The 18,069-nt window shown below is 39.7% G+C and overlaps 1 protein-coding gene across 3 annotated transcripts in view; it reads left to right on the forward strand.

The window, feature by feature from the left end:
* The window catches only part of LOC126273465 (E3 SUMO-protein ligase PIAS3), a 231,086-nt gene extending 215,967 nt beyond the window's left edge, over positions 1–15,119 (forward strand). For 2 of the 3 annotated variants that reach the window (XM_049977025.1, XM_049977026.1), the window contains one exon: positions 13,501–15,119. In XM_049977025.1, the coding sequence (XP_049832982.1) occupies positions 13,501–13,832 (332 nt within the window). In that variant the 3' untranslated portion in view covers positions 13,833–15,119. Of the gene's footprint in view, positions 1–7,660; positions 7,774–13,500 lie in introns of all 3 variants that reach the window. The other variant, XM_049977027.1, reaches the window with a different exon arrangement.
* The last annotated feature ends 2,950 nt before the right edge of the window (positions 15,120–18,069 follow it).

Genomic DNA, 18,069 nt, shown 5'->3' on the forward strand with positions numbered 1-18,069 from the left:
AGTCTCCCTTCACTACCTGAATAATTTATTTTGTCTCATCATAAATTTCATCAATTTCTTCATCATCTGCAGAGCTAGTTGGCGTATAAACTTGTACTACTGTAGTAGGCGTGGGCTTCGTATCTATCTTGTCCACAATAATTCGTTCACTATGCTGTAGTAGCTTACCTGTACTCCTATTTTTTTTATTCATTATTAAACCTACTCCTGCATTACCCCCATTTGATTTTGTCTTTATAACCCTGTATTCAACTGACCAAAAGTCTTGTTCCTCCTGCCATCGAACTTCACTAATTCCCACTATATCTAACTTCAACCTATCCATTTCCCTTTTTAAATTTTCTAATCTACCTGCCCGATTAAGGGATCTGACATTCCACACTCCGATTCGTAGAACGCCAGTTTTCTTTCTCCTGATAACAACGTCCTCTTGAGTAGTCCCCGCCCGGAGATCCAAATGGAGGACTATTTTACCTCCCGAATATTTTATCCAAGAGGAAGCCATTATCATTTGATCATGCAGTAAAGCTGCATGCCTTCGAGAAAAATTACGGCTTTAGTTTCCCCTTGCTTTCAGCCGTTCGCAGTACAAGAACAGCAAGGCCATTTTGGTTAGTGTTAAAAGGCCAGATCAGTCGATCATCCAGACTGTTGCCCCTGCAACTATTGAAAAGGCTGCTGTTCCTCTTCAGGAACCACACGTTTGTCTGGTCTCTCAAGATACCCCTCCATTGTGGTTGCTCCTACGGTATGGCTATCTGTATTGTTGAGGCACGCAAGCCTCCCCACCAACGGCAAGGTCCTTTGGTATCAGACCAGCAATTTCCTACATTCAGCCAAAAGGTAGTAAATGAAAGAATATACCAAGAAAGTAAGGCTGAAGTAATTTATGGTTCCCTTCTGAGTTTGACCTTCATCTACCAAATTTTTTGTAGTGTGGACTGACTGGGGATCATAGTTCCTCCTACACAGTGCTCCATTTATTAATTGGAATTCTCCTTTCGTCAGTTCCTCCTCCTCCTCCTCCTCCTCCTCCTCCTCCTCCTCCTCCTCCTAGGTTTCTTTGTTTCTCAGCAGTGCTAGATTTTTTACTCTGTTCAGCAGCTATGCTGCTATGTTCTGACAAAGCATTCCTTGAAAGGCAGCCATTGTCCTTGTGTTTGTGGCGGATTTTGTATACCACTGTGACACTGTACTCCTAAAGCCTCAGTGCCCATATCGCTGGATGACTCACACATGTCAAGGAATTGGTGCCGTCTCTACGTGGGCAATGGCTGCCATGCCAGGTGGCCTTCACTGCAGCTGGGTGGTACCCTTGGAGAAGGCCCTTGGTCGGAGTAGGTGGCGTCAGGATGGACATTTAGCACATGAAACAAATTATGCCAAAACAATGGCCATTCTGATCTGGCCATCTCTTCAGACAGGAATTGAAACTTCAATGTGGACAGTTAGAATCATACTGCTTTCCCTACCCTGGGTGCCCATAGGAAGAGGGACAAGGCAGACTTCTAAGAGTGAATCAGTTTATTCAATACATAGTATGTGCTCAAACTTTGGGAGTACTTTCACTATAACAAAGCTATTATTTTTTTAGGATCATATTAAAGTTAAATTTGGAGAAATTGAGTCATTAGGAAAAATGTGCAATGGACTGCTAGTGATTATAGACCCTTGGCAAGTGTAGATCTGGGTGGCATACCAGTGACCATTGCTCCACACAAGATTTTGAGTATGGTATAAGGAACGTTCTTCCTCGGAGCTATGCTCTAGGCAGACAAGGAAGTACAAGCTGATCTTCAGCAGCGAGGTGTACATTCTGTCCGATGCATCAACAAAGACCCTGAGGATAGAAGAATATTGCAGGTTCTTGACCTTTGCGTTTGTAGGGAAAGTCCTCCTGGAAAAAAAATAGTTTTGGTTTACAGGTGTGACATGAAACCTTATCTCCCACCACCCACGAGGAACTTTTGATGCTTGTTCTTTGATCATATGTCATCCCGCTGCACTGTAAACCCAAAATGTGGTTAACTACAAATGAGCACTCCACAAAAATAGTCCTTGTGAACAACCACCTTTACGTGTCAGTTGCACAAATCATTATCCTGCTCATTCAGCAGTTTGCCCAGTCTTCAAGGAAGAAGAGAAAACACAGGATTACAAATCTCTTAACACTTGTCATACACTGAGGCATGTAAGAAAAATACAAAAACCTACAACATGTTTATCTGACAGCTAATTATATGAAAGTCACAGCCATTGGTCCCGCGACCTCAACTTTTTGAAAACCTGTTTTCCCATTGTCCTCCTCTCTTGTGGTTCCTGTGTCACCCTCTTCGGGAACCACTTCCCGCATCCAACCGGAGAAACATCTTCCTCCACAAGCATCACCCCTAACCCCATGTACCAGAGACCAGATGCCAGACAATAGCTGAAGGAATGGCAACCTTTGGTCTCAAGGCTTCCACTCTTCATCCATACCCACACTCATTGTGGACAGGCCCAAGAAAGAATCTTAGCCACCAAGGGCTCAGGAGTAGGAGTAGGAGGAGCAAGAAGAGCAGGAAATCAGGACAAGGTTACTCTGGTGACACCAGAGGGACCAGGCCCACCATGCTGTCTGATTCTGAACCAGTGCTCAGTGATATGGTTTCATCCCCATCAGTGACAGGCAGTGATACTAGGGTGTGATGAGTTCTCGCAGCCCCTTCACTTGTAACCTGGAAACCCATAACATGATCATTCAGTGGAACTGTAATGGACATGACCTTCACTTGCTGGAATTAGGAGGGCATGCTGAAAAATAATACCTCCAAATTTTATATGTGAAAACTCTTATAGCTTTTTAAATAAAGCAAATGTTAATATCATCCTTTGTAGATGAACCTTATCATTTTAAGCATCTTTTTCTGGTAGGCTCACTATCCTATTAAATGAAGTAAGAAGGAATCCTGGAGGCACTATGTCTCCTATCCAGAAACATCTGCCTCCTCGCTCCGGGTAGGGACCAAGTTCCATAGTCTTCTGGACTGCCAGAGATCATCAAATGTTCCAGATCCTGTCCTTCACAATGGTCTTTGTAACATCACAATGGTTCTTGCTGAAGAACAACTTGCAAACCACATTGTGGCAGCAATGCCATCTTTTTATCCAGTTAACTTTTAACTGCAGAAATGACTAGTTGAAATGTCCCTCTATGTTCAGCCACCGCTAAGTGGAATCATATAATGAATCTTTCACTGACTGGTAACTATCAGGCTCTTGCCTCATCTCACAATATGGCACCAGGCGCCAGTTCAGTTCATGATCAGATACTCAAACACATGAATGTTACTCAAAGACTGCTTCTACTTACGATCTTCAACCTTATGTAGCCCGAAGGTTTCGCCCCTTCAGTATTTTGTCCCAGTCCTTAAGCCAGGCAAAAATCCAACTTCTCTCAACAGCTACCAACTAACTAGCCTCACCTGCGTGCTCTGCTAACTGCTTGAAATTGAGTGCCTGCAGATTATCCTGGCTTGGAGCCTTTTTCTCCTTACCAGTGTGGTTTCCAAGGGAGAAGGATCCACAGCCAACCATTTGGTCTGTTTGGAAACAGCAGTCCTACAGGTCAAATGCCAAACCTCATTGCAGGCCTTTTTGACCTACGTAGGGCATATGACACCACTTCAGGCCATCACATTTTACTTACATTCAGTAACTTTGACTTTCGTGCCTCCTTACCAATTTTTATTCAGTGGTTGTTCCAGATTTGAGTCTGGTACCTTCATTGATCTCTCAACGGGTTCAGCAGAATGGCATCCCACAGGGCTTTGTCCTGGTTATCACACTCTTCCTCATTGCCAGCAATGGGCTAGTGATCTCTTTTGGGCCACTGCTTACCTCTCCACTGTATGTTGATGACTTTTGCTTCTGGTACAGCTCCCACACATTAGCCTCAGCTGAACATCAGTTCCCAAGTGCAAACCAATGGACCTCTGTGTGGGCCCTTTCCGCTGGTTTCCAATTCTCTCCTGCAAAAATGTGGGTCATACATTTCTTTCATGGTACCACAGTCCGTCCTGGCCCGGAACTCTACTTGGATACCCAGCACTTGGACGTTGTTTCACAGTTCCATTTTTTGGGGCTTCTGTTTGGTAGAAAGCTGACTAGGCTGCCCCATATTCGTCAACTAAAGACTAGTTGCATGTGAAGCCTATAGCTCCCTGCTTCTTTGCCACAACTCTTGATGTACAGAGTATGCTAGTCATATCTGTACTTACTGGGCTGCGATCTCATCTCGGCTGGCCTATGGTTGCCAGTTTATGGCTCAGCAGCACCTTCAGCTATAAAATTGTTTGACACAGTTCATCATTGTGGAGTTCATCTGGCCACAGGAAACAACTGGAATAGTCCTGCAGTGTGTCTCTTTGCCAAATCAAGGATCTTACCTCCTTAGTTCACATGGTACCAACTCTTGGTCTTTTATGCAACCACCACCTGACAGTTCCACGATCATGCCACTTAGCCCACTCTTTTTGCTTGCAAGTGTCATTGAACTTTTGACACTCACCCACAGGTGGGACTATTGGTTGGAATGCACCTTGAAGGATCTTTGCTTTGCCTCCCTGGAATGCGCACCCTGTGTTTTCTCGCGTACACCCTTTGGTTGTTGCCCTAACCATATATTAGGCTCAATCTATTTCAAGATCCTAAAGTCTGTCATCCCCACGACCTTTCAGTGTCTGTTATGTACAGTTCTTCTGGAGTTTAAGGGTGGTAACATTTTGTACAATGACTGCTCTTAAAACTTGGGATAAGGCAGGATATGCTGTTACATCGCCTGCTGGTCAGAAAAACCTTTTGTTGTCGGGAACATTTCGTGTTTTTACAGTAGATCTGATAGCCATTAACAGAGGCTTTCTCTTTATTAAATGGGCCTCCCTTAACTGCATTTGATATGTATGACTTACAGAGTAGTCTTCAGGCTATTGACTGATGTTACTCTTGTCATTCTGTGGCCTATGCTATTCATGAGCTTCTCACTGAACTTGGCCACACTGATTGGTCAGTTTCTCTCTGGGTCCCAAGGCATGAGAATATCCCAGGGATGAACTAGCCATCCATTTGGCTAGAGGAGCAATTACTCGTCCTTCATACGTGTAGACAGTTCCAGTTGTGGATTTGCGGGTGCTAATATGACCTCAGCTAGATCAGAGATAGATTGCCATGTGGCTGTTGGCCTCTCTAATAAACTCCGCCCTATCAAAGAGAGTGCACTCTTCATTCAGTTCTTTTCAGAAGGAAATCCAGTGTCCTGTGTTGCTTCTAGATTGGTCATATGTGGCTAACCCATAGTTTCATTTTACGAGCCACCCCCACATTGTAGTTGTGGAGTCTCACATCCTAGTGGAATGCCCCCTTCTTCTGGTCCTCCATGCTAAGTAAGCCTCATAAATTCTTCGCCTCAAAATATTGGTGTGCAATTCACAGGCAGTTGAACTGTACCCCTGTTTCTTCCATGAAAATGGTTTTCGTTTTCAGATATAAGATATCAAGCTACCTTCGGGGCAGGGGTGGGATGGTTGGGGTTGAGGTGTCTCACACCGCACACTAGGTCATAGGGACTTCTGACTCCAACTTCCATGACAGTTCACTCTTTGATTCGTCTTACTTTCCTTTAATTGCATTTAGACATGTTTTTTTTTTATTTTTTTTTTCCTTTCCTGTTTTAGAGATAGTGCTATGCTGAATAGTGGGTGCTCTTAAACGCCTAGATAAACTCGAGCAGGAGTGTGTGGGATGACTACCATCACAGGCAAGGCCCTGCGGATGCCCACTCGTCAACTCTGGCTTGTCTTCAGTGCCTCGGTTTTACCATTTCTACTTGCTTTCATCATCAGTACTTCACAGGCATCACTAATTATGGATAAAATACCTCTGGCTTGAGGAACTGGTGGCCTTGCTGTTTGACCCTTAACCTCAAATCAACCAACCAACTCACTCTATTAATGTCCTTAAGGGTTTGTTTGATTTCATAATGTTTTGCAACATTCACCCATATTTAATTGATAGGACTGCATGAAGCAGCCCACTGTTAGTGCTTGCTACTGGACATTTCAGGATTGTTTTGCCTACTCACCTTCATTAACGAACAGTATTCTACATTTAGAGCACACTCCCACTCATAACACCATTTATAAATTCTGTCCAAGTCATCTTGTATTCTTGTACAGTCACCTTTGTGTACACCACACCATCATCAGCAAACAACCACAGATTGCTGTTCACTCTTTCTGTCAGATCATTCAAGTATAGGGGGCAATCAAAAAAAATTTCTGTTTGAGGGCATTGCTGCGGCATATATGCAATGTAGCACGAATCCGTTGTAGGCATATAAATACTGGCATGTAAACAGGGATTTAGTGTTACATTCGTGTCCTTCCAATGTGCATGCAGTAAATGCAGAAACGTGAACTGAGGCAATGTTATTACCAAATGCTTCCAACCAGGACCTCGTGCTGTTGTTCTTTTCTTAGCTCCCAAAGGACAAACAGTGGTACACATCCATCATAGAATGGAGAATATGTATGGGCACCACGTCTGTCGAAAACCATTGTTGGGGTATGGTGCACCAAATTCTGTGTGGTAAGAGGTGCTGCTTCCTGACAATACACGTTCCCATGTCACAAATGTAATAATGCAGAAGTTACACCAACTCAAGTGGGTGACATTCAATTGCCCATCCTGCACTCCTGATCTCTCCTTATGCAATTATCATGCCTTTGGTCCGTTAAAAAGAACTTGAAGGGTTGATGATTCCTGTTGGATGAGAATGTGCAGCAGGCAGCTGGGACTTTTTCGCATAGCAGAATACGGTGTTTTACCAAACTGGTATCTTCCACCTGGTGCTTTATTGGTATGATTGCCTCAATGCTCACAGTGGTTTTGCCTGATTGGCATAGGATTCTGGACCGTGCTGCCTTTGAATGGAAGCTTTTTGGTCACATCTTAAAATATTTACATCGGTTACATGTTAACATTTGAGTGACAGTATTGCTGTGAAAATCTATTGTTACCATCATTCAGTGTTAATCTATAAAGCAGTTTACACCTGTATATTTAAAGACATTATGAGCATGTGTTTGCTTTATAGGTCCTGGCGGGAATTAGGTGAAGACTGAATTTATGATGGTGGGAAATATGTTATAACCACCTTCCAGTTCACGAAGATGAAATGCTTGGGCCGTAGTTCCCACATTTGACAAAATCACTGTTAAAATGTGAAATGGACTAAAGGAAATTAAAGCAAAAAACATTACTTTTTCTTAGCATTTACAAGAAAATTTAATTCATTTTCAAAGACAACTTTGCTCAGATGGTTGCTATTAGAGGTGCATACAGTATTGGCCTTATGTAGCAGCATGACACATTTTCATCTGGAATAAAGATGTTACAAGTAACAGTTCTGAACCTCAAAACGATCTTCAGATAACTTGTGTGTAACTGTCTGTTATGCTACATGTGAATTTGAATGTAATGTCCAAACTTTTCCAAGGAAGAAAGTGTATAAAGTGTTACTTTTTCAAGCTACAGCCCTTATTAAACTGATTTGAAGTAGTTGTGTTGTTGCTACAGCAGATGTGTGCACCTCACTTTTCTTAGCATTATTTCTCAATTTCAGGAATAAATCTTCACCGATCAACCGATTTTGCATTGCAACTTCGGTTTTCCTCTAGTCATTCTGTCCACATTGATGCTACTGTGGAATTGTAATGCTCCCTTAAATATTTAGAGGTAGGTTGTTTGCAGATGACATTATTCTTCCCACTTCCAAAATAGTGGTAACATCTAAGATAACACTCGGTACTCTTGCAAGCTTATGTTAAGGGAATAGAGTGCATTTTTATCTCTGCCGTGGTAACAGAAGATATGCTTCTGAAATAAATTTGTATTGCATCCATTTGAACACTAATTAGTAATTGTGGATTATCTTGATACATTGAAACTATGCGTTAGACTAGGAAACAATTTTCCATGTTCTGGTTAGAATTTTGCAGCAGAGTTCCAGCATAGTTGGCTTTCAGTTGGCATCTGTTTAATGTCACTGCATGCCCTATGCTAGAGTGAAATATGTCACACTAAGACAAACTATAGATGTGTGCTGATTCAACCACATCATTTCAGCTAAAAAAAGCTCTTTTTCTGTACAGATGCCAATAGCCCATACAGATTTGTAAAAATAGAATAAGATATGTGGGACTTGTGATGATGTGAGTTACAGCTGGGTTGGTAAGTGACTGTGTACTGGTTGCAAAATACCTAAATTAGAATCAGTCACTAATGCATGTAGTTTCACTATAACATACTATCTATGGCTTGCAGGCTACAACTTATACTGGTTGATCTGCTGTTTCAGTCTTTGTTTTGCTACTTGCAGACTGTAACTTTGTATTATCAAACATCTCATAATGTTCTGTTGGGTAGTGTAGAGAAATAGTACTGAATTATGTGTTACAGTGGAAAAGGTTAGTATGCCAAATTGGGGATTTGTAGTTTGAATAAAAATCTAGCCATTTCCCCATAGGCATTCCAGGAACTTGCCGAGTCACCTCAGGTCACTCAACCTTGGAGGGTTTGTAACATATTTTAAGGGAACCAGCAGTATTGCATGTTAACAATTAGAATAGAGGTTCACTCAGTAAATTAGAACTTTTGATGCTAAATGATAAAATACCTCCGTACATGACACTAAGTTGGGAAACTGTTCACTAAGAGTCATTCCATTGAACTCCATTGCACAAACTGACTCACTAGTGGGTCATTTAGCAGATAATGTCAAGTCTTGCATATAGTATAAAACTTCAGTAGTGTCAAAAGAAAAATTCTCACGAGTAAACTATAAAATTAGGAGACAGAATTGCTGACCAGTACTTATCTTAAGATGTCACAGTACTGCCACTAGACACACACAATTGCATACACTATCTTAACTTTAAGTATTCTGAAAGGTAGGATAGTGTATATATCTTATGTGTACTACATTTCTCGTTTCTTCTGAAGATAATTATTGGCTAACAGTTTGTCACATGATTCAATAAATCCATTAGTGTATTTTGTTGCAAACTGTGACTGGATTTTTGGCCATTGCTGAACTGGTACTGCATTTTGTTCCTGGGGTCCTTTCAGTCTCTCCAAGTACTTTATTTATTTATTTAACAACTGAGATAATTTATGTAGTATTTTTACAGAAGTCAAACTTAACAACAAAAAATATATATAACTCTCCATATTCAGAGCTTTACAGGTCTATTCTGAGGAGCATGACGCATTATATATTTAATTTTGTTAATAGTTAATACTTGATGTACCACTTGCTCACAGTCTATTCAACACACCAGTATTTTACATACAACTCTTTTTGGGGATAAAGTCCCCATCACCAGGTAACACAGATTCAAGGCTTATATGTACATGTAGTTACAGCAAGTTTATTGAGGCTTTCAAGTATGAACTTTCGTTCCTAAAGTGTTAATGAAATTAAATAATTATTAATACTGTTCTACATTTCTAGGTATAGATGTCCAAATATAGAGAGACAATACAGATATTTGTTTTCTCACCTCCACTGAAGCAGTCCTACCTCACCAGCTTTACTTTCTCTCATAAACATCTTATTTTTCATTGCTACCTCACTCTTTTTGCATGCAAATGGATCTCTTGGATCACACTGTTTCAACCAGATGACTGATGACCAACCATCATCTGGGTGGAAACATCAATTAAGTAACAGTGCTTGTTTATGTACACATTGTTGCACTTATTTAGCAAGTTTGCGATTTTAGACATGACAGACAATATGCTAACATCTGTTTCGTTTTTTAAATCTTCATGGCATCAGTTTTATGAAAAACTTACGCAATAAGTGCACATGGGAGATTTCAAAACAGGCACTAAAGAGGTAAAATGTTTTGCACCTGAAAAAACAACTAAACTTTATGTTAGCTCTAAACAGAATTGGATAGTCAGCCATAAATTTATTCCCCAGATATCTTGATTGACCAGACTTTCTACCTCCAAATGATACAGTGATTGTGTAATGAACTGTAGAAAAATCAGTCTTCATTGTGTTAGTCAAAGCATTGGTTCCTCCACCACAAAATGGTCCCTGTCAAGGCAGTGTTAAATGTCGGGCAATTTATGGCCAAAACCAAAATGTCATTGATATTACACCAACCTCATTCGCTGAATCTGGCCCAACTTTGAAACAGCATTTATCAAAACAAGTGCTTAGTCCTAACTGATGCTTCCTGATAGATACATTTGGTCATGTGGTTCAGAGGCTCGTGTAGCAGAGGCACATAGTGGGAGAATCCAGCCCAACACTAGCCTCCTTCCTTCTCTCTAATAATGTCAATTACTTCAACTGAGAAATGGGAAATACACATTTCAGAAACCAGATCCAGCAGAATCTCTCATACATTAACTAAATGTCGTGTGACTAGGGTCTCCTGTCGGGTAGACAGTTCGCCGGGTGCAAGACTTTTGATTTGACACCACTTTGGCGACTTGTGCTTCAATGGGGATGAAATGATGAATATTAGGACAACATAATACCCAGTCCCTGAGTGGAGAAAATCCCTTACCCAGCCGGGAATCTAACCCGGACCCTTAGGATTGGCATTCGATCGCGCTGACCACCTAGCTACCGGGGGCGGACTCTCATACATTAATTAAGAGAGATAGAATATAAACAATAAAAAGATTAGATCTATATTCTGCAAACCACCATGAGGTCCAAGGCAGAGGGTACATCCCATTGTACCAGTTATTAGGGTTTCTTCCTGTTCCATTCACAGATGGAGCACAGGAAGAATGATTTGAATGCTTCTGTGCGTGCAGTAATTATTCTAATCTTGTCCTCGCTATCCCTGTGTGAGTGATACATAGGGGGTTATAGTATATCCGTAGAGAAGTCATTTAAAGCTGGTTTTTGAAACTTCATTAATAGACTTTCCTAGGATAGTTTACATTTGTCTTCAAGAGCCTTCCACTTAAGTTTCTTCAGTATCTATTTGGCACTCTCCCGCGAATTAAACAAACCTATGACCATTTGTGCTGCCCTTCTCTGTATATGTTAAATATCCCCTGTAGTCAAAACATTGGTTCCTCCACCACAAAATTCTCCCTGTCACATTGTGTTTAATGCCGTGCAATTTATGGCCAAAACCAAAATGTCATTGATGTTCCACCAACTCTTCTCACTGAATCTGACCCAACTTGGAAACAGCATTTACCAAAACTAATTCTCAGGCCTAGCTGATGCTTCCTGATAGATATAGTTGGTGATGTGTGATTGATTAAATTGCCTTTTGTTTTTTCCATGTGCAGAATTATGGGCTTAGGCTGTTACAGGATCAAAACCCATAGGAAATAAATAATTTAAAAAAATCACAGTTTGTGCGATTTGACATTGATCAATAGTTCATTGTGAAAATGGGCTCTCTCTCTCTCTCTCTCTCTCTCTCTCTCTCTCTCTCTCTCTCTCTCTCTCTCTCTCTCTCTCTCTCTCTCTCTCTCTTGTTAGGTGTCCCCCAACTAATTGCAGTTTGGATTACAATTTGCAGAATTTTAACTGAAAACTGCAAGTCAACTAAATTCATTAATCTTACTAGTTAGTTAAGTTATTTATGTATGAAGGAAAGTAACCAATAGATTAGCACATTTACTTTCCAAACAACTATGCAGTATGACTACAAAAGAGAAATATAATTTAAATTCAAGGTTACAAGTTCCTTTATCCATTCACCTTCTTCCTAGTGTATATTAGGTAACTCCTTATACACGTTGCATAGGTCTAAATTACAGCAAAGGAATGGTGTTTCTATATTTTGGTGTTAGCAGACTTACGTTTTATGTCGCTGGATACATCTGGTTATGAAAATGTTGATTGCCTTTGACAGGCAAATATACGCTGTACAGTACATAACCTGTTCCAGAATTGCGTATAAAATCTTCTTACTGTTCAGACTATGTCAGATCAGAGTTAAAACTCGAGCTTCCAAAGATTATCATTATATTATTCATCAGAAGTTAGTGATCTGCCTAGACCGAGTTATGCTTCTTCTTATGTTGGCATTTTAGCTCGTCATTCGTTATGTTACATCACTTGGAATTCTGATGTCCATTGGTGGAGTGACATTACCTGGAAGGCAGGATTTGGATATGCCAATGCAGAAAAATGGGCAATGCAACAGTATGCACCCACCCATGCCTGAGCTGCAATTGAGGACAGAAGGGGAATGGAGTCAACCTTCATCATCTATTCCCTTAACAGTTGATTTTTGTATGGTGTCTTCATGTGCACCACTTACATTATTCCTCTATCTCTGTTAAAATTGTCAGTACACAAGAGAATTTCTACAGATTTTTTTAATTACTGAACCCCTGTAGTTGGATGTGTGGGAAAGGACCTTCATCATCTCAAAGTTGATCTAGTGTTCTACTATAAGACTGTGTTCTGCTATCTCTGATTCCTCAGATTTCTCTACTTGACGCAGTGTAGAAATGTAGTAGTCTTAAATCAAGGATGTCTTTCACAGAACACAACAAATCCTTATTTTTTTCCAGATGTCAGAATACTGGACTAACACAATATTTATGTAATATGTGCCCAAACTTGCTAGAATGCTCTGCAGAATGGAATGCACAAACCCATCTAGCCAATGGAAAAAGATGAATGTGCAGAATTCTTTCCATTATCAGAGTGATCTTAAACAAAATTGTGCCCATATTATGTAACTATGAAATTAGACCAGTATTGTGTTTTCTGCATAAAATGACAGATTTAATGTGTCCAGTGAAAAACTGCATGGATTTGTGAGTACCGGTTGTCTACAATGTGCCACATGAGTGTTGCAAAAATTACAGAGAGGAGACAATCTGCATTGTAGCAGAGTGCTGCACTGAACACAGATGTATGGAAACGCATATCATCATCTTTCCTCTCCCTTGTGTCAATGTATTGGGATTCCGTAATAAAAGAAGTGATAGCTTTTGCATGTGCAATAACTACTTTTAACAGAGACGAGGTTATAATCTGACTGCGGCCTGCAGATGAGCTCTTAAAACAGTGTGTCTTAAAAGACCCAAAAATAATGACTCATTAAGGGGTTACATTATGCCGAGGGTAGTCTCCATTCTCCTTCAACCTCTGTCAGTGCCTGGTGGGAGAGGCGGCGGCATACCACTACAATGATTTTTTTGCATTTTCATATGCAGATCCCACCCTCCAAGTGATGTCACACTGCCAATAGACAAACAAGATGGTGATAACATTCAAAAGCTTGAGTTTTAACCTGAATTTGATATGGTTTGAACACCAAGCATATTTGATACCAGAATGTCGATGTGAAAAAGTTAATGGGTTAATGTATTCTGAATAAAGTTTCCCAGTTCTCTTTGTGATTGTGAAACAGTACAAATATATTTAGCAAAACTGAGTGTCTAATCTTATTGTTACAGATTCATCTTGTGTTAGTAGTACTGTGAACAGCAGCTCAGCACCAGTTGGCAGTTTCAACGCAGTAAGCAGCTCTGGCTACATGAGCCCAAGTGTTATCACTTTGGACAGTCCATCCCCACCAGACACACGGACATCTACTCCAGATCCCCGTTTAAGTGGGGGACAACCCACAAGTACAGCTGCCAATCCTGTTACTCCATTGAGGATGGCTCCACCATCTTTTCCAAGCTCTTTGTTCATTGCAGGAATGCCAACAATGTTGGAATTAGATTCAGAATCAAGTAGCCCACAACCTGGTGTACCAACAACCATGTTCTCTGCTCCATATTAAAAAGGAATGAATTAAGTGTACATTTTGTCTTTATGTGTGTACGTGTGTTCGTGTATATACACCTTTGAGAACAGGAGTGAGGTACTCTTTATTTTGTACAAGTGGTTCATTGTGCTGGGAGTGAACTACAGAAAAGCATCTCTTTAAAGTATTACTTGTAATGTTTACGTGTCATTGTGATCGAGGCAATCCACTATTTTCTTTCTTTTCCTTTATTCTCTTTAATTTCTAATTAGCCTTTGTTATTTTGAATTCAGACATTGTGCTTACTGCAGTGTAAATATTATTTATTAGTAGATGGTGTAATTTAAAATTTGTAAAAAGAAAAGTAATTAATGTAATTAAAGTTGCACTTGCAGTTTTACAATTTGGTCTGTGCATTATAGAAACGTTTTTCATGAGAGACTGCCAGAAAAATCTTTTATAAAGAACTCGTGTGCGAGTTCAAATTCATAGTGTTAAATTTCTTATTTTTACTTCAGAACTTGGGGTTAATGTTTTTGTACCTACTATATTTTGAAACATCTTTAAATTAAGCACTGTGTTATTAAATCTTTTTTTGTCCTCCTGTGTATTACAAGTGGAGTAGGAACAAATTTGGGACTGTGATATATATAGAGTTTCATATACTGTACATTAATTCCTAATAAAGAAGTTTGAAGCAGGTGTGCTTCCCTACAAATAACCTTTCATTCTATGGCACAGAGGCTATTAATATGTGGTGTTCAGACCATGTAAATATAATTTGGTGTATACCTTCTTTTAACGTTGATATTGATGGCAAGTTCCTTGGAGGATGTTGAGACATTTTCTGTTGTGAAAATCATTCTGAAGGTAGGATGGTTATTTCATGCAAACCATGTTTTACCAATTAAGCACCCAGAAGTATTTAAAGCACCAGTCAGAGTTATTATTTTGTTCTCAGTCTTCAGATGAAATGAGATACCTTTGTGATACAGTCTAAATGAGTTGTGATGTATAAGGTTGAAATGTGTAAAGTTGTAAGACTGTTTAATGAATGCAAAATGTTGCTGGAAAACCTGTGTGTTTGTGTACTTGCACACTTGTACAGTTCCTCTTGTATGTGATGTCCTCTTCAGTGTGACTATTATTTCCACTTGTAATCTCTCTTCTTTGATATTGGATCTATAATAATTTATGTTGACCAAAATGTGAATTAAATTATGACTGCACATGTGAAATGAGTTCATATTTATATGTAAGGCCATATGTATGTTATAAAATGGCATTCATAAAAGAATAAATTTGTCATAGGATTGAAGCCTACATTACGACAGTTTTCCAAGAGCTCTTTTTAATATCAGCAGCATAAATGGAAGCTTTTGATCTGTCAACACATGCAAACAAGACTGGAATCACACCTAAGCTTTCAGACAATGGTCTTCATTGCTCACCCACAAAAAACTGACAGAAATAGTGGCAGCTAATAAATCTTTTAATATGAGCAGTAATCTTGTTCTATCATATATTTAAAACAGAGAGAAGGTTTCTACAACCCAGGTTTTACCACTCTCCACCTCCCCATCCTTCCTTGTCACAATGTAAAACATCTCTTAACAGTGAGTGGCATGCACAAAGTTATGACACAGCATTCATTCACCTCTTGTTGCAAGGGACCATATGCAGATCACAGTTACAGGGTCTTAAGTGGAACCAATTTTTTGTGTGTGTGTGTGTGTGTGTGTGTGTGTGTGTGTGTGTGTGTGTGTGTGTGTGTGTGTGTGTGTGTGTCGCAATAATATATTATAAAATTTAAATTGCAAGAACCATTTTAAAAATTTTAGGCAAAAATTTGTATAAAACAGTTCTTTCTAAAAGTGTTTGTAGTGAGTGGTATTAGCTAGTCTGAAGACTGCACATTGAAATGCCAGTGAGCCCTACATAGTGCGGGGGGGGGGCCTTCTGTGGAGCACTACACATATAGGATTCCAGAAGTAGCTGACCCTAAGATAATTTTACGACCCTCCATGTGATTGTCACTTTCTGCTGTTTGTAATTAAGGGGGACCAACAGTGTGATGTATCTTCACACTAATCCCTATTCTTGTATCTTTCTATTTGTACAGGAAGGCCATGGCGAATGTGAGAGATGCGGATGTCTGAGGATTAAATGAGAACAGACAAGAGTTCCAATATAATAAGCATGCAGTTTTTACTGCCAGGGGAGGTTGTACACATTGCACCGACAGAAGGTGCCTTGTGTTTGGAGAGACATTTTTGGTCTAAGTATTAGGATAAGCTGTCAGGATGGCAGGTAGAGGATGTGTTAACAGGTCAAAAGCTAGCTTTGATGCATCATTAATCTATGTTTAACATTAAATGTTTTGAAGGTGTTGATGTATTTTGCACTTTAGCCAGGCCCGTTGCTGCAAGCTCATCATTCTCCCGTCTCCCAGTTTTCTGCCATCATTATCATAGATGCATATTATGTACAAAGTCTGTTCAAAAAATTCCATAACTTTGTCTACAAAATTTTTCAACACATATCTTTTACATGTTGTGCGTGGTCTCCTTCAAAATAATCTTAATTGATACACCACTCCCAACGCCTTTTCTACTTCTGGAAGTAGGCTTGGTATGCCTCTTGCTGGATCGCTTGAAGCACCATCTGCGAATTTTCTTTTATGTAGTCAATAATTGCAAATACTCGTCCTTTCAGTGGGATTTTCAACTTTGTTAATAAATAAAAGGTGTGCAGGAGCCAGGTCTGGAGAGTATGGGGGATGAGGCAGTACAGCATTTTCGTTTTTTGTGCAATAGTTACGCACCAACAGGGATGAATGTGTGGGTGCGTTATAGTGATGCAAGAGTCATGAATTGTCTTGCATGTTTCAAGCCATTTCCTTCTCTCATTTTCTTGCAGTCGCAACATGTCCCAGTAGTACTATCAATTAACAGTTTGTCTCTGTGGCACAAATTCATGATGAACTAATCCTTCAAAGTCAGAGAAAACTATCAGCATGGCTTCAACATTTGACCTGACCTGACGAGCATATTTGGTCTTTGAGAACCTTTCCAGAGCCATTGTGGAGATTGAACCTTGGTCTCCAATGTGATAAATGTAGACCCATGTCTCATCACTAGTTATGATTCTCTTAAGGAATGTCTCATTCTCATTTGCGTGATCCAAAACTCTTCACAGATTGCGAGGCAAAGGTCTTTCAGGTCTTGACTCATGAGCTGTGGGACGAACTTGGCAGCAATAATGCATTCCAAGATACTGTGTCAGAAGTTCGTGACATGATCCAATTGAAATGTTAAACTTCTTCCTGTCTTCATCCTTCCTATAATCTTAGTGTTTTCATGCTCATTAAATTTTTGGTGCCAACATCATCATTACAACCGTAAAGTTTATAACAGCATTCTTTGAATGTTTGCTAGATTTTATTGCCTGATGGAATGTCATAGTTTCAAAAAACAAGTATCTGCTGAATAAGTATTTCTCTGATATTTGTAACCCATTAAAGAATTGTTTATTGAATGTGTTCTGTATACTGTAACCAACAAGCTTACCCCTAACTTATTTGCTGAATGAAACTCTCTGGCAGAATAAAACTGTGCCGGGCCGAGACTCGAACTCAGGACCTTTATTTGCTGAATCTTACACCCTTTCCATGTCTTTGGTTTGACTCAACTGCAAACAGAAAAAAAATAAAATAAATCATATGTGATATTTAGTGGCACATGGTTTAAGGAAACAGCTAACCTCGAACAGACCCTATCGTACCCTTCACTTTACAGCACTTTGGTCAGATTCATATTTGTTCCCTGTTTTTTGTCGACACAGGACAATCTCATGCTTCCTATTTGCTAGAAGCAAATGAACCCTAGGGCAGTTCCTCCATTTCCATAACGCCCCCACTTAAGCAAAAGTATAGCATGGCAAATGCTTTTCTTAATAATAAAAACAAAAAATATACCGAACTATCTTTTACAGCAAGTGCCTCATGCACTTTTGTTGGTGTTCTTTTCTTGAATCCAAAACGTAATTCTGACAAAATATTGCATGCTCTACAACTGATTACCTGTCTTGTACACTACCTTCTCAAAAACCTTAGTAAACACTGTGTAACTGAAATACGAGCGATTGAATATCAGATTTTATTCTGTTCTAATTTTTTTTTTTTCTGTCTGCAGATGAGTCAAACCTTATTGTGAAAGACATGGAAAGGATGTAAATTTCAGCAAATACGTTAGTGAGCAAGCTTGTGGTTACA

This window comes from Schistocerca gregaria, chromosome 5, assembly GCF_023897955.1.
Source record: "Schistocerca gregaria isolate iqSchGreg1 chromosome 5, iqSchGreg1.2, whole genome shotgun sequence".
Lineage (NCBI taxonomy): Eukaryota > Metazoa > Arthropoda > Insecta > Orthoptera > Acrididae > Schistocerca > Schistocerca gregaria.